The sequence below is a fragment of the Rattus rattus genome, chromosome 3 (genome assembly GCF_011064425.1).
Source record: "Rattus rattus isolate New Zealand chromosome 3, Rrattus_CSIRO_v1, whole genome shotgun sequence".
Classification (NCBI taxonomy): Eukaryota; Metazoa; Chordata; class Mammalia; order Rodentia; family Muridae; genus Rattus; species Rattus rattus.
This window is the reverse complement of record NC_046156.1, coordinates 97180018-97204317: the sequence shown is the minus strand read 5'-3', so window position 1 is coordinate 97204317 and position 24300 is coordinate 97180018. Positions and strand designations below refer to the sequence as shown.

The 24300-nt window shown below is 46.0% G+C and overlaps 1 protein-coding gene across 1 annotated transcript; it reads left to right on the top strand.

Moving 5' to 3' along the window:
- Window positions 1–1937: 1937 nt before the first annotated feature.
- On the top strand, window positions 1938–18454 carry Siah2 (siah E3 ubiquitin protein ligase 2). The gene is made up of 2 exons (XM_032898365.1): window positions 1938–2595; window positions 17821–18454. The coding sequence occupies exons 1-2, from the start codon at window positions 2176–2178 to the stop codon at window positions 18376–18378; spliced, it is 978 nt and encodes a 325-aa protein (XP_032754256.1). The 5' UTR covers window positions 1938–2175; the 3' UTR covers window positions 18379–18454.
- The last annotated feature ends 5846 nt before the right edge of the window (window positions 18455–24300 follow it).

The window sequence follows — 24300 nt, the reverse complement described above, 5'->3', positions numbered from 1 at the left end:
TAGGGAATTTTTGCAGGCTACTAAATAAATAGCACTTATACCTGGTAAGTTCTCTACAGCTTTAGATAACCCATTCACTCATGAAGTCTTTCTAGATCCTTTATAAAAATTTAACTTTTTCTTTTGAGTGGCATGTATCGTGGACAGATTCTAGTCACTGACTCTCACTGATAATGAACATTCACTGTATTTTTTTAATCTACGGCTATCATTTACAAGGGGGTTATGGTGGATAAGGTTCTACAAGAATAGCATATAGGAAACCCGATGGAATTGTTTAAATTCACTTTTACAGGGTAGGAGATTGGAGCCAAGAGGATGGCTTAGAGGGTAGGGGTGCCTGCCATCAAGCCTGCCAACTTGAGAAAGCAGAGTCCCACAAACCTGTCCTCTGACCGCCACCTGTGTACACAGACAGTCCCACAAACTAAGTCAGAAGATTAAAAGAATTTTGCCGAAAGTCACAGGGCACTATTTCACCCTGTCCTGACTAATCTGTTTTACCTACAAAGAGTAAAGCTTCACCAATTTCAGTGTCATCAGTTCAAGCACAAAACTTTTGTCCAAGCAGGATATATCCATTATATCAAAATACGGCTCACTCCAAGCTCTCTGGCTCCTCTCTGACCTCGATGGGTTCTGAATGGTGACTGCCTGGAGACTAGGGGAACCCTTGTAGAATTCTCTTGTTGCTTGATCGGAAGGTGGGGTGTAGATGCCCCCTGCCCCACCCCAACACCCGCTTAAGGTTTAATTTTTATTTATGGGCATGTGTGTATAAGATGTGTACTGGTGCCAAACGGCATCAGATCCCCTGGAGCTGAGGTTACAGGCGATTGTAGGTTCTGGAAACCAAAGTTTGGTCCTCTAAGAATAGTACGTGGAGGCATCTCTCCAGCCCCTGTAGGTGCCCTTTATTCCACACCTCTAAGTCTACATCTTACTTTACACCTCTGAGACAGTCCACATGTCGGGGTGTATAGAGACGACTCAGGAGGAATCCAGCACCAATCCTGTCAAGCTGAGGAGGGTTGGTAACAGGTACGTTGAACTCACAATCCTTTACCTTCCTCTTAAAGCCCCAGGTAAGCTTCAAAGCCTAAGGCTTGGGCCAGGACTAGATATTAAGGACTCAGATAGTAGAGGCTCTCCTGTCATTTTGGGCCTCACAAACCCAACCCACGTGTATGGTGTTCCTTGGAGATTTTAATTCTCCACCGAGCCAGAGATGTCCAAGAGGTCCGGGTTCTCTGGATCGGAGGCGGCCAAATAATTCCAAGAAGCTTTCGCCAGTGGGCTTTTGAAGGAAAACCGCGGGTTTACCTCCTAGCCTTAAGGGCAGGACCACTGGAGAGTCTACCCTCATACCTAACTGCCCGGCCACACCCGAGGCCTTCGCGCGGCTCCCGCCCGACTCCGGGTCCCGCCCCCGCGTGTCAAGCTACGGGCTGAGCAGCAAGATCGCAAGCTTCTCCGGCGCGTCAATGACTCAACCCTAAAAGAAACGTGGGGATTCCGAGCCCCGCCCCTGCCCCGCCCCACCCCTGGCGCACTCGCGCGCCGTCCACGCCCACGCCGGGCCAGCAGTTGCCCTTCTGGCTGGAGTCCTGTGCGCGTCGGTGTAGGTCCCCTGGGAAGAGTCGGAAGACTTGGGCTGCGTCCTCTCCCTGCGCTGCCGGCTGGCTTCCGCCACCGCCGAGAAGCGACCCCGCGCGGCGGCGACCGACCGAGTCAAGTGTTCCCAGCGGGAAACCGCTCCGGCGCTGCCAGCTGGGCCGGGCGGAGCTGCGCGGGCCGCAGGGTGGCTCTGCCAGTCCCAGAGTGCCGGGTCGGCCGCACACGTGTCTTAGCGTCACGTCCGCGCGCGCCCCCGGGGCTTGCGTCAGCTGCCGCTCCTGAAGCGGGTGGGCCAGGGCTTTGCGCACCAGAACGCCGGCGGAGGAGGGCACCGCACGGCCGCGATCCCCGAGAGCGTCGACCACTCCGGGCGCCGCCGAGAGGATCGGCGCGGTCGGGTCCCCGCCCTCCCGGTGCTGGTCGGGTCCGCGCCCGGTCCCCGGACTGGGCGCCGTGGCGTTACCCCGGAGCCCGCCACCCGCGGGGCGCGCACCGCCTTAACCCGGGCGGCCCCGCGGCAGGCAGAAGCCCGCAGGTCCATGGTGGGCTCGGAGCGCGATGAGCCGCCCGTCCTCCACCGGCCCCAGCGCTAACAAACCCTGCAGCAAGCAGCCGCCGCCGCCTCAGACCCCGCACGCCCCGTCCCCGGCTGCGCCCCCGGCTGCCGCCACCATCTCGGCTGCGGGCCCCGGCTCGTCCGCGGTGCCCGCCGCGGCAGCGGTGATCTCAGGCCCCGGCGCCGGCGGCGGGGCCGGCCCAGTGTCCCCGCAGCACCACGAGCTGACCTCGCTCTTCGAGTGCCCGGTCTGTTTTGACTATGTCCTGCCCCCCATTCTGCAGTGCCAGGCCGGGCACCTGGTGTGTAACCAATGCCGCCAGAAGTTGAGCTGCTGCCCGACTTGCAGGGGCGCCCTAACGCCCAGCATCAGGAACCTGGCTATGGAGAAGGTCGCCTCGGCAGTTCTGTTTCCCTGTAAGGTAAGTCCAACCACCATCCGCAAATCTGCCAAGGAACCTTCCAGAGTTCCGGTGCCCTCCAGCGCACTTGGAGGCCCTGAGAAGCGAAGCGAATGGCATATCACTGCTTTCCTTCTTTCTGTCTCCTTCTCCATGTGTCTGTCTCTCTAACACTCACTCACACTCTCTCTCTCTCTCTCTCTCTCTCTCTCTCTCTCTCTCTCTGTGTGTGTGTGTGTGTGTGTGTGTGTGTGTGTGTGTGCCTATTGTTAACCGCCCACCTGTCCATTTTGGGAACTAGCAACTAGGGTTGATGTTTGCCAGAGCACTGACTGTAGATTAAGTTGGCACTTGCTGCGGGTTAGAAGCATCCCAGCTCTTTCAACCGAGTGCCGCCGCGTCCCCTGCAGGGGTGTGCTCTGTAAGGCTGGACAGCTTAACTAAAACTGGGAAGCTGGCCGTGTAGATTGTGGAGGAAGGACACGGACGGTTTCCAGCAACAAGCATGGTTAGGAATGGACCCAGCGCCCAAGATCTGGGAGCTCTCTTGAGAGTGCGCTTACACAGGGGAAGCGGATACTGCCTGCTTCACTCGAGTGCGGAAAAAATCCTGCAAGCCAAGCCTTCTCGCAGCCTCCCAGACTTGGGGAGGACTCTGAAGTTGTGGCTGCTGTTTGGGGTTTGGTCTGGTTGTTGTTTATTAACTAAGCGCGACCAACTCGAGTCCACGAGGACTCATCGCGGACACTCAAGAGCTTTGTTAGTTCTCTTCAGTGCCAGCACTTTATTTAAAGAGTTACCTGTGCTCCTGGGGAGTAGGGAGGAGAAGCAAACCACAAGCCAAAGTGCAAGCTCTCATTCCCTTGTTCCACCTGTTCGTTTAGAGCCTACATTTACACCCGCACAGCTAAATTAATAGAATCGTTAATGTCTGCCTCTGAAAGCTTTTTTAAAAGTACCCACAGAGATAATGTTTTTTCCCTTTTACAACCAGCTTTACAAATTAATATCCTCACCTGTTTCATGTCTGAAACTTGACTTGATCTTCTGTATTTTAAATGATAGGTTACATTTGTGTGGTTATACTGTTGCCAGTACTGAAGCCCTTAAAAAAAGCCTTACAACCTCATTTATATGCCTCTCTCTAATCTAGACCTCTACCAACGAGTTCATTTTCTAAAGTTGTAGGTGGGAATAATGTTAATATTTCTGAGATTTTTTTTTTTAATGAAAGTAATTATTCTACCTGAGACAGTTTAAGTTGTCTTGCATTATCTCCTCAGTGGTGATTAGTTTTTAGGGCAAGATCTGTTTTAAACTAAAAATAGCTCACTGGAGATTTTCATTTTAGATGTCAGAGTCAAATCAGTAAAATGAGTGAGTTACTTTGGTCTTCTGCCCAACTACAAGCACAGTTAAAGTAGCTTATTTGAATAAGGGTTTGAATGAGGGTTTAGGCTATAGGGTCACCTTATTAAATTGCTTGCCTTTAGCCCCACACCCTGTTCTCCATCACTGTGGGTCACTCAGGATGGACTCTTTCTAGTTCTGCTCATCTGCATTCTTCTTAATGGCTGAGTAATACTCCAACGTGTAAAAGTTCCACGTGTTCTCTATCCATTCTTTAGAGAGCCATCTAGGCTGTTTCTGACTTATGGTAATTATAAATAGAGAAACAATGAGCGTGTTTGAACAGGTGTCCCTGTGGGAGGATGAAGCACCCTTTGGCTGTATGACTAAGAGTGGTAGAGCTGAGTCTTGAGGTAGATCATTTCCCATCTTCCTGAGGAACTACCACACTGATTTCCACAGTGGCTGTAGAACTTTGCACTCCTCCCAGCAGTGGTTGGGCATCACCAGCATGAGGCTGTCGCTTGTGTTACTGAACTCAGCCATTCTGACAGGCATTAAATAGAATCTCAAAGTCATTTTGACTTCTATTTTCCTGATGACTAAGGATGCCAAACATTTCTTCAGGTGTTTCTTGGCCATTTAAGATTACCCTGTTGAGAATTCTCAGTTTAGATCTGTATCCCATTTTTAAAAATTGGATTATTTGATTTGTTGACACCTAGTTTATTGAGTTCTTTACATATTTGGGGTATTAGCCCTCTGTCAGGTATGGGATTGGTGGAAATCTTTTCCCATTCTGTAGGCTGCTGTTTTGTCCGAATGACTGTGGATGTTTTTTGCCTTACAGAAGCTTTTCAGTGTCATGGGTTGATGCCCATGCTAACAGTGCTCTGGTCAGAAATTCTTTTCCTGTGCTAGTGAGTTCAAGGTTATTCCCCACTTTCTCTTCTATCAGATGCAGTGTGTCTGGTTTCATGTTGAGGTCTTTTGATACAGCTAGAGTTGAGTTTTGTGTGGAGTGATAAGTGTTGATCTATTTGAAGTCTTTTATACACACATATCCAGTTGGACAACACCATTTGTTGAAGATGCTGTCTTTTTTTCCCAGTGTGGACTTCTGATTTCGTTATCAAAGATTAAATGACCATAGGTCTGTGTTTACATCTGGGTTTTCAGTTTCATCCATTAATCACTCTCTGTTTTTATGCCAGTGCCATGTGGTTTTTATCAGATAGCTCAGTACTACAACTTGGAATTGGGAATGAGGAGACCTCCAGCAGTTCTTTTATTGTTTAGGATTATTTTAGCTACTCTGAGTGAGTGTGTGTGTGTGTGTGTGTGTGTGTGTGTGTGTGTGTGTGTGTGTGCGCGCGCTTCCATATGAAGCTGAGAATTGTCCTTTTAAGGTCTGTGAAGAATTGGAATGTTGATGGAAATTGCTTAAATCTGTAGATTGCTTTTTGATAAGATGGCCATTTTTACTATATTCTACCAATCCATGTGCATGGGAGATCTTTCCATCTTCTGATACCTTGTTCAATTTCTTCCTTTGGTACCTTAAAGTTTTTATCATACAACTCTTTCACTTACTTGGTTAGAATTACCCCAAGATATTTTTATATCATTTGATGCTATTGTGAAAGATATCATTTCCCTGATTTCTTTCTCAGTCTGTCGTTCATATATAGATTTCTGTGAGTTAATTTTGTATCCAACTACTTTGCTGAAACTTTATTAGCTGTAGGAGTTCCCTGTGGAATTTTTTGGGTTACTTAACATATACAATCATATCCTCTTCAAATAAAGAGTACATGTATGAGTACTTTTCTCAGTCTACGTCCATAAGAGTGCAGTTGGGCCAAGCCATCATGTAGACCAGGAACCAAGCTTATAATAGGTCTTCGGGTTACTTTTGTGTGTGCATATTTATGATGTTTATAAAACTGGAGTGTGTGTCCCTTACATTTGATTAAGCAGTATTCCAAACTGTTTAAGCAGGGCAGCTCAATCATTTGATATAAAAAAAAAAAGCCAGATTTAGATGTGAACTTAACTGCAGCAACCAAACCTCTTCATTGGAGGTGAGGAACGTTAAGGACTACAGGCTGTGTTGGATTGAAAACAAGGCAGGGCTGTGTACTTGCACAGGTGATCCAGCTAAGTTTAGAGCAGCTCTCTGTAGGGACCTGAGCTCCTCAGTCTGTCTACTTCCAGAATGGTGATTCTCAACCCAGGGTCAAATGACCTTTTTACAAGCATCACCTAAGACCAAGGGAAAACACCAGTATTTACATTACAATTCATAACAGTAGCAAAATTATAGTGACAAAGTAGCACCTAAATAATTTTATTGGGGGGGAGTTCACTACAGTAAAGAATTGAAGGGTCATTAAAGGGTCACAGCTTTAGGAAGGTTGAGAAAAACAAGAGAGGTCCCCAGCCTGAGGCTATATGTGTCAGTTACCTTTCTTCCTCGCACTACTCCCTGGGAGTATTTAGATAGTTTGTCTCAACTGTGTTACATAGGGCCACTCCTTTAAAGTGTCAGCTAGGTTGTTTTTTTTTTTTTTTTAACAAAGCAACATTGTTACAATCTAACCTCCGAAAAGATTTAGCTGAGGCTTTCAAATTGAGTGACCTTGTGCAGTCACTTTTCAGGAACTTTCAGGTAAATAAAAAATGGGAAACATGTCATAGACTAATATAAGAAGACTAGAGAGGTTTAGTATTTCATACGGTATGTAGGGCAGTATAGTCAGACTCCTTATCACAAAAACAAACCAAAGGGCAACCTTTTACTCATGTGTAAGAGCTGGGAGTTGGAGACAGCCATGCCAGGCATTCATAGGAGGAAAAAAAAGAGAGAGAAAGGCAAGAAACTGGACTTCGATGTCAAATCGCAACCCCTAATCCCTCCCTGATACACTCACCTTTGGCAAAATTCAAACATAAAGCCATCACTAATAGGCCAAACTTTCCATATCTACGTGCCAAATGCCTACTGCTTAGGGACAGCCTTTGGTTGGTTCTGTTTTAGGCAGTGTTTTCTGAGCTAGATTCTCTGCATACCTGGTTTGGAAGTCTGACAGCTGTAGAAAGATTATCTTGTGTAGTGTATGGACACACCACGTGTCAATTAAAAAGCATATGGCCTATAGCTTAGGCAGAAAATAGAAGGTGGGCCATCCGGGCAGAAAGAGAGTTTTGGAACAGAGTGAGGTGGAAGATCTGCCTGAGAAGATGTGAGGAGATGGACACATGGTGTCTGAGCACAGGTAACCAGCCACATGGCAGAGTGAGGCTTAAAGTAATTGGGTTGTGTAAGTTATGATCTAGTCAGAGTAGAGCCTTGCTATATGGCCAAGGTATTTGTAAATCTGAGTCTTATTTCTGGGAGCATGGGGCTGGGAGAAAGAATGGACCTAACTCCACAGACAGCCCTGGAGGTGATTTTGTAACTTACTTTCTTTAGATCTTTATACTAGGGGCACTCATACTGCTCAGTGATAGAATGTAACCATTATCCGAGTAGATAGTTGACTTCTTACAAAGTGATTCATTTTTAGCACTTGGGGTCTTTGGAAGCAGGGCTAGGGCTAAATGATTACACCAGAGAGTTTTCTTGCCCTAACATTCTAGAATCTGCTAAGTGGTCATGGGAACAAAGCCACTAGAGAGAAAGCAGAAGAGCCAGGCTCTCAGAAGGCCTAGCTGTGATCCAGGCATGAACTTCCCTGAGCCAATTAGCTCACCTATTATAATGAATAGATTCTTCCTACATGGTGGATATCTTGAGATCAGATTTAAAAGTCATAGAAGGCCCTCCCTCACCAGTGCAAATGGAGGCCAGCTGGTGGTGCTGTGCTGGGACAGGGAAGCCCACTAGCAAAAATACTCTTAAAGATTTCTTCTTACTCTCAGGAACTCTCCCATGGGTCATTTTCTTCAGAAGCTGTCTCTGGGGTCTTCACAAATGTCTGAAATTGACCGTATTGGCCCAGAGACTTAGAATAGTACACGAAGAATCAGAGCTCACATCCATTACTCCAAGATTCAGTACTTTAAAGAACAAGATTGACAGCACAGCATTTGAATGTCAAGTGGAATTAAAGGCTAGAAAATTGCAAAGCAGTGCTAAAGTTGAACGTTGATTCTAATGTAATTGATCAGAGGATTTCCCCTGGTCACCAGGACCTGGAACTGGATTCAACTGCCACTCAAGTTGATCCTTCCTACAGCCAGTCCGGAGGCCAGCTAAAAAGTATGGCAAATCTGGCCTAGAAAGTACCAGTCTGAGATTCAATTGGCGTCCCTTTGTTCCTTACAGCTCTTTCTTGTAAGCCCCATACAGTGTATTGTCTTGGTGTGATTGTATGAAGGCCAGGCTAAGTAGCACTTCTTACTCAAACATGTTAGGCTTCACTCAAGAGAGGCACAAGATGGGTATATATCTAATCACCTGAATGCCAGCGACACCACCAGCAAGTACGGCTAGAGATGCATGATTAAACCCTGAATATTAGAATGAGTTTCCAGTTTGCATATCCAGAAAAGGAAAGTGAAAGGTGTTTTCCTGGTTAAATGTGTCTTCATCCTTCAGGTCTTATTGGAGCTCCTGAAATCTACCTGGCATGCTCTGTTACTTTGCATCAATCCCCTGCCCTTTTCCTTTAGTTCCTTGGCAGTTACCCAACTATCATTTCACCTTTCACTTCCACTTTGGTAAAGATTTTATGGCTGGCCCTGCAGACTGTGTAGCATTTATGGGATCAGAAGTTACCATAGAGATAGAACAGACAGGATTCCTGTGGTAAACATGTGGGCGTGGACAAAGGCACTGTCTTTGGTCCTTCTCACTGGTAGGCTCCCTGGCTGTGATGGTTTTAAGAGCAGGCCCTGGTCAAACCTTCTGGTTTACATGTTCACTCTGTTCCCACTGTGGCTGGCTCCTCTAAGCCCCAATGGCTCATTTGTAAAACAGGGTGATGTTGGGTTTGGTAGTAAGAATTCATGCAAAATGCCTAGCACTGTCCCGGCACTAAATAAATGCACAGTTAGTTAGAAACTCACAGGAAGCAAATGATGAGGGTGGTGTCACTGCAGGCAGGCATCAAGGTGTGAGAGAAAAAGAGAATTGTTCTTACTTCCGAAAATTCTCTCAGTGGGTTTCTCTCCTGAATGCCTGGTGGTATAAGCCCATCTTGAGTTTTCTAGAGCCAGATGATACAGCCCTGACATCAGTTCATTGGTATTTCAGGGATAAGGCTTTTTTTCATTCTTTCCATTTTTGTAATCTATTTTTCTCTCCTCCTTTCCTTCCTTACTTCCTCTTCCCTTCCCTTCCTCTTTTAATTGAGAAAATAAGGCCTTGTTATGTAGCCCAGGCTGTCTCAACCCCATGATCCTCTTGCCTCAGTCTCCTGAGGTGGTATGTGCCCCTGTTCAGAGGATCTAAGTATATATATTTCATTTTACATATCTTACTTTATACATTTTAAGTTAAAACCTTTACTTACAGTTTTATTCAGGGGAAACACGATGCTCATTCCTTTTAAATGAACCAAAATTGATATAAAATCAAAATGCCCATAAACCCTAAAAAGAACCATGATACCATTTTGTCAATGTCCTTGAAAACACACCTGAAATATAATGGTTTCATTCACTCACACCTCTCCCACCAAGAAAAAGCCAAAAAAATGAGAAGTACAAATTTTCATGCTGTTTTCTTGGCTTTTCAGATCTTGCATATAGTGGCTGCTTTTCTATACTAATAAATATCCTTTGAGGTCATGTTAACTGGCTGGACCAGACTGAAGCTCCCCAACAACACCAGAACTAGTCTGTCTGGTTCCTTTTAGTAGTCATTTTTAATTTTGCCTTCTTGCAGTGATTTTCTTTTGTTTACTACTAGTCTGAGTCCTTGGGTATAAGATGACCATTTCCTCAGGATGCTGTTTCTGGGGTTTCTGTAATACAATGAGAAGGGACAGGTCTTAGTTGGTAAAGCCAGTCCTTGAGACTTCTTTGCAGTTCCATTTCTACTCAGCGTCCCCATCACTGGGTGTTGTCCTTTATGTTATAGCCTTCATGTTGCTGATGATTCCTTGCTCCCTGCTGTAAACTCAGGCCTGGGCTGATTGCTGCTGTGACCTACTTAACTACCTCAGTCCTGTCTGGCATTCTCCTATGGCCCCAGGTCCTTCCCTCTGAGTGACCCACCTGTGCCTCACCTGCCTTTGTCCCTACTCACCTTCCTCGACTCCAGTGGCAGAGACAGATAGGCTAGCAGAACGGCAACGCCTTCCTGAAACAGGAGCACGGGAGTCACAGCAAAGGGCCTGCACTTTGCCCCTGAAGAAAGAAGGGGGGTGGAAGGTCATCACGTGGACCCCAGGGAAGCCAGCCAGAGAAAGCTGCTTCCTTCCTTTTAGGTGCCTGACAGGTATGATGCCTCCCATTATCCTCCTAAGCCCTTTGCGAAAGCGATAATTTTCAATTAGCGTACCTCATTAGAGATACTCACTCTTGGTTTGTCAGTTCGGACAACACAGGCTTCAGTCTGAAGCAGTGGCTTTCTGCTCACAGCCATCTCTTTCCTTCCATTCTCTTGGCCGAGAGGCTGGGTACTCAAGCACTGGCTCTGGGCGGAATGGCTGTGAAATCAGAGGTATCCTCTGCTAAGGTTGCCGAACTGAATTCACAGTGCCTTGTTAAATTCAAACTTCAGTTTGACAACAGATTAATTGTGGAAGAAGCTATAAGTATAACTTCAAAACTATCTGGAAAATATACTGGGTACCTTGTATATTATTTGTTTATCTGGCAACCCTACCAATTCTTTTGATGAATATAGTCGAAAGGACCAGTAAGGGAGAATCGCTAGTTAAGGCTGGTCAGCGTTGTCAGTGTGTTTGTGCAGGTGGGAACCTGGGCACTAGAGCGAGCACATATTGAAAGGGGGTAGGCCTGTTGCTAGCAGCGTGGCAGGAAGCCGTTGACTCTGGTAATTTGTTACCAGTGACAGTGTGTACCTGCTTGCTAACACTGCCTGTGCACAGATGAGAAACACATCGTCAGAAATCAACTTTTGCTCTAAGATTAAAAAACGAACTATTGCTAGCCCAAAGTGTTTACAAGGCCACCTGTTCCCTCTCTCCATTACAGAATGTTCTCAGATCTCACCCAAAGCTTTCCATCAACACTCCATTTAGTAAGAAAACTATCTGTAGTATGTGATCTGCTTTGTCTTAGGAACAAAAGATGGATGTGTGAACCGAAGATTTTAATTAGAGCAGCCTTCTCTAAACAAACTGTCCTGTTAACAGCATATTAGTCTCAGCAGCATTTGATGACTATGTGTGGCAGTTCTGGGACTGGATAATAAATAGTGTCTTGCCCTACTGGTTGATAATCAGGTCTTCACCCCTCTGCCTTGGGAGCAGAGATGAGGAATTTAACAACGGAGTTAAAAGAAAATATACTGGAATGTTTAGAGGAAGATTTAACCAGATACAGACTGAGCGACTTTATCCTGCTGTCCAAGTTAACTTGAAAAGTACACACGCTTTCATTATTAATAGTATTAGCAGGCTTAAGGTCAGATGGTCTCAAGGACTGGCATCCTAAACACAGACATTTCACAAATGGTTGCAAATCTATTTCAAGAGATGTATACAGCCATCAAAAGGACAGCCGAATCTGTTTCAGAAGTTGTAAACACCCCGCTCTAGTCGTTTATATAAATGAAATATGTGACACATCCTTACCAAAAAATGATAGAAGAAACCTATAATTATGATATTTAAAAATATTAACATTTTCCTTACATGATCTGAAACTACTGAGTCCCTCTTTGATACTAAAATCTACAGTAAGATTTCCAGTTAAAGTAAAATTAGCATGGTTGAGACTGTCTGTCATCTGCAAATAAACCTAATGCTTATTCTTTTGTCCATAAGTACCAGGTAGGCAAGGGCAGGTGATAGAACCGGTAACTCAGAGCTTAAACAAAATTATTAGGACTATAAAAATGGGCAGTAATCTATGATCACTTGGCCAGTATCTGGGGAGCAGATAAACATTTTAACCACATACACACAAAAGCTAGTTTGAACTGCTAGAAGGCTGTCTTTATTATATTATTTTATGTATTTTTTGTTTATAATGGTGTTTCGCCTGCATATATGTCTGTGTGGTGGTGCCAGATCCCCTGACACTGGAGTTACAGGCAGTTGTGAGATGCCCTATAGGTGATGGAAATTAAACCTGGGTCTTTGGGAAGAGCAACCGATGCTCTTAACCACTGAATTATCCTTCCCGCCCTAGAAGTCTGTTGTTTTTTTAAGGCTATTTTGAGGCTGGACATGTAGTTCAAGAGAGTGTGGTTTGCCTTGTATGCACAAGGTCACAGGGCCAGTCCTCAGTACTGGTTAATGGTTAATTTTGATAAACCTAAGTCTTGCCCTACTGAGTTTATCACAGGTTCACCTGAATTCCCATTCGAACACATCTGAAGAGGAGAGAGGCAGCAGCTAGGTAGCTCGCTGGGTATCTGCTGATCGTGATGCATCACACATCCCTCCTTCTGAACCCTCACAATTCACTCCATTTCTGGCACCCATTTAAGAAAATGGTGGGTTGAGCTAATTTCCCTCCTGGAACTCACCTTTCAAATGGTGTCTTGGAATGCAGTGGACCTGTTACTCAGTGGACAGTGCAACTGACGTGGTCAGAAATGGCAAAGCAGGCCACACAGCAGCAGTGACTTCCAACCTTGGAAGGATCAGTAGGCGATAGTGACACCATCGTAGAAACTGACTATTGTGAGGACCACAGAAGCGTTGGCTTTTCTGAGTTATGTCTTCATGGCAAAACTGTGTTGCTTCACTAAAATGAGTCCCACAGTACCTTGAGAAAAAGAGAAATGAATAGCTTTGCTTTCTTTCCATGTAGATGTCCTATGCAAAGAAAACACTAGGAGACAGCTCATTTCATTCAACCAACTCTTTATAAGAAACTTTTATCCTTTAAAATGTAAATGTGCCACCATCTCCCCTGGGTTCCTTTGTACATTTTTAGTGTTGATGTGATTGAAGCATAAATAACAGTTGCAATATTAGTGTCCAAGAGAAAAATCCCAAATGGCCTTCGTCCAGATTCGCCAGTGTCTTCCCTGTGTGTGTTTTCCTTTTGCTTTTACACCTCAGACCTATATTGTTAAACATTTGGATGTAAGCTGCAGGCACTCTGCCTGACCCCTAAATCTCTCTTTGTGTGTCTCTTAAAAACCAGGACGTCTAATCAGGAAGCAAGACACAGCACAGACACTGTGCTCTGCTCTGCGGTGCACATGGAGAACTCGGTGGTTGTCCTAGAAATGCCCTTTGCAGAGCGGAGGCTCCCCGGCCGGAGCCAGAGTTGTAGTTAGCCATCACTGTGACTTTTATGATCATTACAGCTTACTTAGGTCAGAGCAAAGTGCTGTTTGCTTGTGCTTACTCTGGAAAAGGTCATTTCTTGGAATTGATTCACATCCAACAAGAGAATATCGGTTTTATTTTATTTTATTTGGATTTTCCTTTGAGACTCTGGCAGCTCTCCTGCTAATGAGTTTGAGCTATTTTCCTTGGAGGTAAGCAGATGGAGGCAGGGCGTTTACTTCGTAATGCCCCAAAGGAACCAGCTTCTGCCATGGAGCTCCTGGAACCTCCATTGTAGAGGGTGACCGACTGTTGGTGTTCAGTGTGTCATTCTGGAATTACACAGAATCAAGTTTAATGGAACAGATTACATGACTTGGTCTGAACCTTCTATAACATACACTAGCAGTCTGCAGAGAGAAGAGTATTTAGCTTATAGCCTCATTTTATAAACAGCGTTACTGTTTATTAGGTAAATAAATGACTAATGTTCAAGATGCCGTGATGTCTCATTATACACATTTGTGTATGAAAGGGTTTCTGTGACCCAAAGAGGGAAACCCTGCCTAAATTCCACCTTAAATACATAAATTCCACCTTAAATACAACCTTTCAACCTCCTGCCAGGGAAAGAATGGGAACTATTTACTGCTTTCCACAAAGACTTAAGCACAAGGCTGCAGGTTACGCGTAGCCTTTCCAAGGCAGAGCAACGACGTGTTTGCACAGGACCGGTGTTTGCGGCAGCACCTGACAGGCTGCTGAAAAGACGTCCTAGGGTGACATTCTACATTTCTTTCTCCTTCTGCTCCTTCCCACGTTGTTTAGCCTTGAGCTAGTCCTCCTATGCCCCCCCTTTCCTTTCTTCTTTTTTCCTTACTTCCTTAGAGATGTTGGCTTAGAAATAACCTCCACCCTTTGGGGAAAATGAGCACATCTTTCCCAAAGGAGAAATCTCATTTATAGCTGTGGCTGTGTCCCAGGACACACACGCCTCTCTGCAAAGGAGCCCAGGGGCTCCTCTCAGCCGCACTCGGGTACAGCAAAGAACCAGGCCTGTAAATGGAAAGCCCTCTCAGCCCAGATGTCAGGAAGAGAATCCTTTGCTTCAAATGGCCCTAGATCATTGAGCCATGACTGTGTCAAGTGGATAGCATATTTAACATGGATAAACCAGACAAATGGGTGAGTTGACTTACACAGGCACCACAAAAACAAAGTTGGAATGTTTTCCTTTCAGAGATCACCTTTAATCCAGTTACCATAGAAATGGCCTCAATGGTCCTGAATTACCACAATAGAGTGGAGTTGAAATTCAGCTGGTTTAAAAGAATCAGTAAAAACACCCAAGGCTTTAAAATATGTTTAAGTTAGTAGGGCCTGTAGCACGATCCTTCCTGAAAGCCAAGCTATGCCGGTGATATAAACACTTGCTGTGGGTGTTGGCTCTGGGCAGGGGAGAGGTCTGGGGCTACAGGGCTCAGAGGGTGCTATCCTGGACTGGCTGTGCCACACTCTGCCTCATTCTTGGGCTTCCTGGCAGCGAAGGTCAACTGCCCGTTCTAAGCCGTCTTCAGATCCAAACACTGAGCCAGACTCTGAGATGTTCCTGCTATTTCTGTTGTGTTTATGTGTGCTTTAAAAACTCTAGACTGAAATGCCTCACCCACCGTCCACAGGAGGCTCTGTGTCCTGCCCACACCCCAGGTTTAAAACAGTTCATAGGGACTTCTTTGTGAGGCTTTGAAAAGTTGAGAACACAGAATGTAAATAGAAATGGATAAATCTATTTCTCCTTCTGCCCAAGACTTTTTTTTTTTTTTTTTTACCTGAACTTTAAAAATGAGTCTACAGTTCTGAAACACGAGCAAGCAGTTCTGTCAGGTAACAGAAATACCTCAGCCAGCGTGCCGGGGGCATGAGCCACTTTGCTCGCTTGGTTTTTGTTTGCTTGTTCCTTTGTTTTTTGAAAAGGAGCTCTGTATATTCAGGAGGAGCCTGAAGCACACAGCCTTCTATCTTAGCCTCCAGAACAATGGCAAACAGACAGGCACCCCCTTACCCACCCCTGCCATCCCCATCCCTACCCTCCATTTCACCCCGACCCTGCCATGCTCTGTGTTTCCTGCAGTGTCTTTGAGTTCCCTGTGGGGAGCAGCTGTCTTGGCCTCTCTGCCCTCTCAGAGACATCAGCTTGGTGTCCTGTGTAGGGAGGATACTCAGGCCCTCCTGGTGGCTAGAAAGACCTTTTGTAAGGATTGGAACCTGACCTGTGTTATAAGGGGGTTGTAAGTCAGGGTAGGGGAAAGCAAAGGCAGCTGTGAGCTTGGTAGCTGCTTCTTATCCTAAGCTCTTAGAAAGGTGGCCTGGTGCTGTCCCTTCTTTGGTGCCTGCAGGCTTGGAGGACTGGAGAGTAAGTGCAGGAAGCTAGACTGTCTGAATGTCTGTCTGTCTATCTATCTGTCTGTCACGCTGTGCTTCAGAGAGAGGAGGCTAACTCCTCCTTTTACCTTAATTTTTTTTCTGTGACCACAGTGCAGAGCACTGGATAAGTATGTGCTTGTGGGTCTATCGATCCTCCCTCTGGTAATTAGAATTCCCATCATCGTCATTCGTGTGAAGGTTGAGAGCAGAAGAACCTCTGTTCTTTCCGTGTGGCCTTCTGCCATGACAGACAAGGTGTTTCCACTGACAGTGTCCTGAGAGTGGGGAGGAAGAGTGGTTTTGTTCCTACCCTAGTAAGGCAGCCTGTGAAGGGCAGACGGTTTAGACTCTCACCCAGCCCCCGCTTTCCCAGGCTGGAACGAGGGCCTCATCAGCATGAGGAAGCCATTTTCGGAAAATTTAGTGGGCTTTAAAGCGTCTGCTAAGGTGCCAGTCCTGGATATGATTCTTTTGTTTTATTGAATTTTTTTTATTTACATTTCAAATGTTATCCCTTTTCCCAGTTTCCTGTCCATAAACCCTATCCCATCCCCATCCCCCTTCTTCTGTGAGGGTGTTCCCCCACCCACACACCCCTTCCCGCCTCCCTGCCCTGACATTCCCCTGTACTAGGGGGATCCAGCCTTGGCAGGACCAGGGACTTCTCCTTCCTCAGGTGCCCAACAAGGCCATTCTCTACTACATTTGCAGCTGGAGCCATGTGTACTCTTTGGATGGTGGTTTAGTCCCTGGGAGCTCTGGTTTGTTGGTATTATTGTTCTTATGGGGTTGCAAATCCCTTCAGCTCCTTCAATCCTTTCTCTAACTTCTCCAATGGGAACCCAGTTCTCAGTTCAATGGTTGACTGCTAGCATTTGCCTCTGTATTTGTCAGGCTCTGGCAGAGCCTCTCAGGAGGCAGCTGTATCAGATGCACTTCTTGGCATCAGCAATATTGTCTGGGTTTGGTAGCTGTATGCATATGGGTTGAATCCCTGGGTGGGGCAGACTCTGAATGGCCATTCCTTCCGGCTGTGCTCCACACTTTGTCTCCATATTTCCTCCTGTGAGTATTTTTTGTTCCCCCTTCTTTGGTTGTCCTCTTCCTTGAGCTTCATGTGGTCTGTGGATTGTATCTTGGGTAATCTGAGCTTTTTGGCTAATATCCACTTATCAATGAGTGCATACCATGTGTGTTCTTTTGTTATTGGGTACCTCACTCATGATCATATTTTCTAGTTCCATCCATTTATCTATGAATTTCATAAAGTCATTGTTTTTGATAGCTGAGTAGTACTCCATTGTATAGATGTACCACATTTTCTGTACCCATTCCTCTGTTGAGGGACATCTGGGTTCTTTCCAGCTTCTGGCTATTATAAATAAGGCTGCTATGCACATAGTGGAGCATGTGTCTTTGTTCGAATGTGATTCTTTAAAAACAAAACAAAACCTGTAGGCACAGCACCTTTCAGGGCAGTGAGTACAAAGGTGACAGCAAGACAACAAAAGAGGATCTGGGCCTCCTCTACCCAGGCTTAGCCATGCTGGCAGTCAAGAACACGGAACCACAAGGGAGCCTTGCCTTCTGACTAGATGACCTACCATTAGTCTTAGGAAGAAGTAGAGAGAAACTGTGCTGTCTTCAAAGTCATCTATTTTTCAGCAAAAGTCTAGAGATGATCCAGTATTCCCTTGCCTACCCCACTTCCAAGTACTTGAATTCTTTAAAGGAATCAGGGCTTATCAAAAGTGAGGAAAGGGGCCGTGTTATCTCAGTAGTCTTGCTTGTCTGGTAGAAGAACATTTAATCCTCATCGTTTACCATTGTTGGGACGGGGTTCTAGAAAACAGTGTCCTTGACTTTATGCATGATGCTATTGACAATGAGAAGAAACTGAGACTCGACTCTCCGTGAACAAAAGTAGTTTAGATAAAGATAGAAATTGAGCCCAGGAAACCTGTGTGGGTAGGTATGCATAGATGCTGGCACCGAGGAGGTTTTGGGAGGATGCCATGACGCAGTATGTTTCTTTCTGTCTCTGCAGTATGCCACCACGGGCTGTTCCCTGACTCTACACCATACAGAGAAACCAGAGCATGAAGACATCTGTGAATACCGTCCTTATTCCTGTCCCTGTCCTGGTGCCTCCTGCAAGTGGCAGGGATCCCTAGAAGCTGTGATGTCCCATCTCATGCATGCCCACAAGAGCATCACTACCCTTCAGGGAGAGGACATAGTCTTTCTAGCTACAGACATTAACCTGCCAGGGGCTGTGGACTGGGTGATGATGCAGTCCTGTTTTGGCCACCACTTCATGCTGGTACTCGAGAAGCAAGAGAAGTACGAAGGTCACCAGCAGTTCTTTGCCATCGTCCTCCTCATTGGCACCCGCAAGCAAGCAGAGAACTTTGCCTACAGACTGGAGTTGAATGGGAACCGGAGGAGACTGACCTGGGAGGCCACACCCCGGTCCATTCATGATGGTGTGGCTGCAGCCATCATGAACAGTGACTGCCTTGTTTTTGACACAGCCATAGCACATCTCTTTGCAGATAATGGGAACCTTGGAATCAATGTCACGATATCTACATGCTGTCAGTGAGGCTCCAGGAGGCTTTCCGAACCCTGGGAAGTTATTTGGGCATAGCGCTCTATGTTTAATAAAGTTTTTTAATAGATGTTTTATTTAGTACGTCTTCCCAAGTCAGGACCCACAACTGTCCTGTGTTTTATTTAAACAACAGCTTCCTGTCTGGCACTGATGAAACAAAGTTCACTGAACTGTGATAAGTGGGGTTGGCCTGTTAGTAATTTGGAGGTGGTTCTGTGACCTCAAATCAAAACTATTCTGTTTACTTCCTGAACAGCTCTTGACAGATTCCTCAGGGCTGCTTCCCCCTGCCTCATCCTGAGCCAACAAAAGCACAGTGACATTCATGAGATCCCCGTTATTTCCAGGAGGTAGCAATTGCTTTAATACCCCATCACCTGACCGTAGTACTCATCTCCAACACAGCCAGAGAATCAACAAAGTTGAACAACCTCCTCTTCTCAGAGTTTGAGGATCACTGGCTTGAACTGTGGGAAAGGGTCCAGGATCTAAAGGTGCTTTAAGGCCATCCTCTGCTGACACCGTTGGTCTCTACAGCCCTCCCCCAGGCTCTGCACCCACCACACTGAGAGCAGAACTAAAAGTCCACGGGGACAACTCCTGGGGCTTGCCTGCTCTCGGGTTCTCAGAGTTCTCACATAGTTGTTGCTCACCATAATACTGATGGCCTGTTTACATATGGCTTCCCTTGGAAGCCCCCCTTGACTATAACTGATGTGAAAGACTAGATCAGTGCTTGGGAGAACTTGACAACCAGTATCACATGCTTGCCACTTTAAAGGCATGTGTCAGATGTGTGGCTTTAGTTTTTGTTGTTTTTGTTTTTATCTTTACACACACATACACGCATACATACACTTTAATTTTTTAATAAAATTTTTTCAAAAACTGAATGTCATGCTTGAGTCCTATGTATCTACCGTGCATCTGCTGTGGACAGATGCAGACGTCTCTACCGGTTCCTCTGGAGCTGGTACAGTCAGCATAGCCCTGGGAGCAAAGTCCCTTGTCCAGGGCTGGGGGCAGCCCTCGTGTCTAAACCCAGTCAGTGTATGGGTTGTCACTAGTGACGCACGGCTCCTCTCCAGGACTATTTGCTGTCTGACCGCCAGCTGTCATGTGAGAAAACATGCCTCCCATTTTCCAAAATTACAAAGAAGAGGCCTGGTTAGTGTTGGGGCCAGAAATTCTTGTGGCCATGGTGCAAGCCCCAAGTCACAAAAGAATTCACATTATCCCTGACGTTTGTTACAGAATTCTGTGTCTCCTCGGTGGGGTGACGAAGCGAACAGCAGCAGTTGGAAGTGATGGCTCAAGGGCTGCTGTCGTCCTCTGAGAGACACGTGTTAAGCTTGTAACCATTCTGGCAGGTGAGGGAGTGCTACGCTGGCTCGTTTTATGCCAGCTTGACACAAGCTGGAGCCATTTTGAAAGAGGGAAACCTCAATTGAGAAAACGCAGCCACCAGATGAGCCTGTGGACACTTTTCTTCATGAATGATTGGTGTGCGGAGGTCCAGCTCGCTCTGGGCAGTCCCACCCCTGGGCTGCTGGTCCTGGTGTCCTAAGGAGGCTGAGCAAGCCAGTAAGCAGCACTCCTCCATGGCCTCTTTGTCAGCCCCTCCATGTCTTCAGGTTTCTGCCAGGCTTGGATTTCTGCCCTGAAATCCATCAGTTACAGACTCTGATCTGGACACAGAAGAAAGATGAGCCCTTTACTCCTCGAGGTGCTTTTGTATATGGTGTTTTATCAAAGTCATAGAAACCCTAACTAAAACCATTGCTAAGGCAAATTATAGGCTATTCCTCAAACGAAGAGTCAAAAGGTCTGTACAGAAGTACACAGCAAAGCATTTTGGAAGAATAGCCACTGTTGCCAACTCCATCACGCCTCACGTTGGTGGAGGTGGGCCAGCATCCAGGAGCAGGCAGGGACCTATCTGCTCCCATTTGATCCTATGATACCCAGGCGGTGTGATCGTGAGTGAGCTGAGCCTGTCAGCATCTGCCTTCTATCTAACCCTTCTTGCTACTGCTGAAATCAGGCCAATGAGCAGGAAAGAGAAAACTACAAACAAGACCTGAAAGGAGGAGATGGTAGAAACAGCATTTTCAACACAAAAGGGCTGAGGAGGGGTAGCCACCACAGCAGCTAGTGACATGGGGCCCTGGAGTCCAGGTGCTCTAATTCCCCATGCCCCCTCAGAATAGGACTTAACAAAGGTCAGTAGTTTGCTGTGGAAAGTGAAACGGAGCTCTTCCAGTTAGAAGGCCTCACAACCTGAGGAGATCACCAGCCGTGACCTTTATAATTCCCGAAATTATATTTTCTAACAGAAAAAGAAAGCTGAGAATCCCCAGATCATAATAGAAGCACAAGAGGAAGTGAGAAAGATGCAGGTCAGAACGGGCTCTTACCAAATCCCAACAAGCCAGTGCCGTTTCAAACGGTGTAACGAGTAATTGTCAAGACGTCAGCATGTGATCTATTTGCCATTTTTTTTAATGTAAGATTTCCTTTGACCTTTGCCATTGATTAAAACATGATTGGACAATGGTAGATTCAGCCTGTGTCCTGTGGCACTCCCATCCATTTATACAAAGTTTCTCAAAAGGACACTAGAAGAAAATAGTCTTTTTTTTTTTTTTTTTAAAGAAACAAATCTGAGATCAGAGCTCCCCGCCAATGTCGTCGTCGTCGTCGGGGAAGATTTGGTCTGTGTCTCTAAAACATGGCGTTAGGACTTAGAAGCTGGATGCCCAGTAGGACTAACAGAGAATGTCAGAGAAGCTGTGGAGGCAGCAGCTACCTTAGATTCTCACACCACCTCAGGCCCAAGCAGGATGTCCAGACTTAGAGCCAGGGTTCTGTGACCACCACATGACTCCCTTACAGTAGCAATGCCCAGAAAATCACTTGAGGGAGCCATCTCCGTACTGATGCCATTCAGGTTCTTGGGACTTGCCATGGGGCCAGCACTGTGACCCTAAATCAGCCCCGGACCCACAATTCCTAGCCAGAAACGTTAGAAGGATTATTTTCTGCATGTTGTATGTAGTGCTAACTCTTCTGGGAGAGGACATTCAACTTGAGTTAAGGCAGACAGACCATGCGGGCAGCCTCGGCGGACGTGGCTCTAGGACACCGGCATGTCTGTGCCAGTTGCGTCATGTTTCAGGTCCCTCTTGATTGCTGGGTCAGAGCTGCAGGTGGGGCCTGGGAGGAGCTTTGACTTGTAGTCCTGAATTCAGTCTGTCCTTGACCGCTGCTTGAACGCCACCAATCGTCACTACCTTTAAAACAAACCACCTGCTTAAACCACTTGAGGCTTAAAATGTACTTTTAGTGACTACTGTTCATTTGCCTAAAAGTCTTCAAATGACAAGAACTTGGAGTCGCTGGACACCGAAGTCATCTGTTACCATTGTAAGAATGAATGAATGAATGCATGAGTGAATGAATATAAACAATGTATAGTGCTTCCTACAGCATCAAAGATGTTACATTAGATCTTCCAAGTAAGCTGGCTGAATGGAAGCCATGCAAGCCAGGGAAGAAGACCGTCAGAATGAGAACAAACAGACAACTGCAAAGAGAGAAAGAGAAAGGGCTTCCAAAATTCAAAAAGGAAGTAAAGGATGCCAGAAAAGTGTAGGGGCGGGGTGGAGGAACCATGACACTGAGAAGGAAGTGAAACAGTTGTAATTCCCCTAGGGACTGGGAGGGTGGGGGTGGAAGTGGGCAGAAGCCACCGCCAAGAGCTAAGCCAGATGAGAGCTGGCCAGTGAGTACAGCACTCCACACAGACCCGTGCCTGTGCCCATGACCCCCGCCAGTCTAGAAGCCAATTGCAAGTTTGGAAGGAGTGTTTCTCAACGGGTCAGGGAAAGAGATCTCATGTTGCCATGCTGTATGATGGGTGTGGGAGTCTTGAGAAAAGCTGTTACTAAGAACCGAGCTACCTGGGGGGCCTAAGGTCTGGAAACATGAAGTTGAGGAGCTTCTGTTTGTTCCGCCACAGCCCATGAATGAGGTAGTCGGGGAAGGCAGGAGGCCCAGACATTGACTACATGCAAGGTGCAGGCAGCCTGAGTGCCTTACACTGGGAAGGGTAGGGGAAAGGTGCCCATCTGGGAACAGATCTCAGGTGGGAACACCCCTTGAACTTGAGGGCTGTGAACCTGATGCCAGCTTGGAGTTCAAACTGGATTCTAGGGATAGAATCAGGTCATGAAGCTTTGGTGGCCAGTGCCTTTACCCTGAGAGCTTCTCTCTTGCCCCCCCCCTTTTTTTTTCTTAATCTCTTGCTCCTTTTTCTTGCGCTCCTTACAGAACCCTGCTTTGCTCTTCGTTCCAACCTGTCTCCTTCCCTTCCCTTACACTCAATGACTTCACATCGGCATAAACAGTTTTCCACTTCACAGCGCCTGGTGCTGCAGTTCAGTCACTCGCTGTGGCGTGGCCATTGGTGACGAGTTACTGGACTGTGCTCGGTGTTAAATGTGCCTGTACATCATCTGTGGTTCACGCCACACTACATCAGTTTGTTTCCGCCCTTGATGAGTAGTACTACTTAACTGAACCTTCAAAAGTAGGCTAGGGTGGAGGCACATGCCTGCAATCCCAAGGCTTAGGAGACGTGGGGAGAAGGATCAAAGTAATCAATCACTTTCTGATTGGATTTATGTCCTGCTCCGCAAGCTCTGCCTGGAACCATTAACTTGGCCAAATAATCTGTGGCTACCTAAGTCTGCTATTCTCCTGAATGGATGTAAATAAATACATTTCCAACTAAGCTCTCCCTCTTATTCCCACGGAATAGGGCATCCTTCAACGCCCATCAGCAAGGCTGCTTTTGAAGTAGATGGCAATCAATACAGAGACCCACCATTGGCTTCTATGCAGAGAATAAAAGACTGCAGATTTCGCAGCTCTAATGGGGCATCTATAGGCACCACCACTCCAGGGCTCTGGGATCATTGTGCTGGAGCGGGTGGGAAGATTTTAAAAGCATGGGCGGTAGAGGAATGCAGTGACATAGTGTCTTCTGGGCATGACGGGGTTGTTACACTTACTAACTCACATTGGCTAGGACTCTGTACTCTAGACCGGCTCAAAATTAGAGAGAGAGAGAGAGAGAGAGAGAGAGAGAGAGAGAGAGGCAGGTGATGGGTGCTGGTGATTGAGAGCCCTTCAGGATGTGTTCTTGGAGATGCTGCTCATGCCCCGGTGTCTACCCTACAGCTATGTGCATTACAGGCTCCAAGCAGACTCAGTGAGCTTAAAACAGCGCACATGGAATGGGGAAGGTGGCAGGAGAAGAAGGAAAGGATTGGAGGGGAGGAAATGGGGGTGGGTTCCAGGAACACATATGATAAACAAAACAGACAATAAAAGGAATTGTTAAGTAAATGAAAAAGAAAGAAAACTAAGACACACAGTACTGGGAAATCATCTGTGTAAACACAAGGTATTTAATTTGCCCAAGACGTTTTTATAACAAATAAGTCATAACATCCACTTAAAAAAAAAGGTTGGCAAATGCCTTGCCAAACCAAAAGACAGAGAGGAAAGTCCCACATTAACATAAATAGAGATTCTACAGGGGTGGGTAGTGTGATTCCAATAAAAACACTAGGGTCCTTAGTAGTACTTTTGAAAACTTGTATTTCAAAAACTATATAACCCTATTAAAATTAAATCAAGAAGATAGAGACAACTTAAACAGCCGTAAAAATCAACAAAGACCAAAGCAGCAGCAGCAGTAATAATAATAATAATAATAATAATAATAATAATAATAATAATATAATAAAGTATGTGACAAAGGGGGAAGGTCCAGGACTACATGGGTCAGTCATAAATTTTAACAAACATTTAAAGAAGAGTTAATATCAATGCCACCTCAAACTC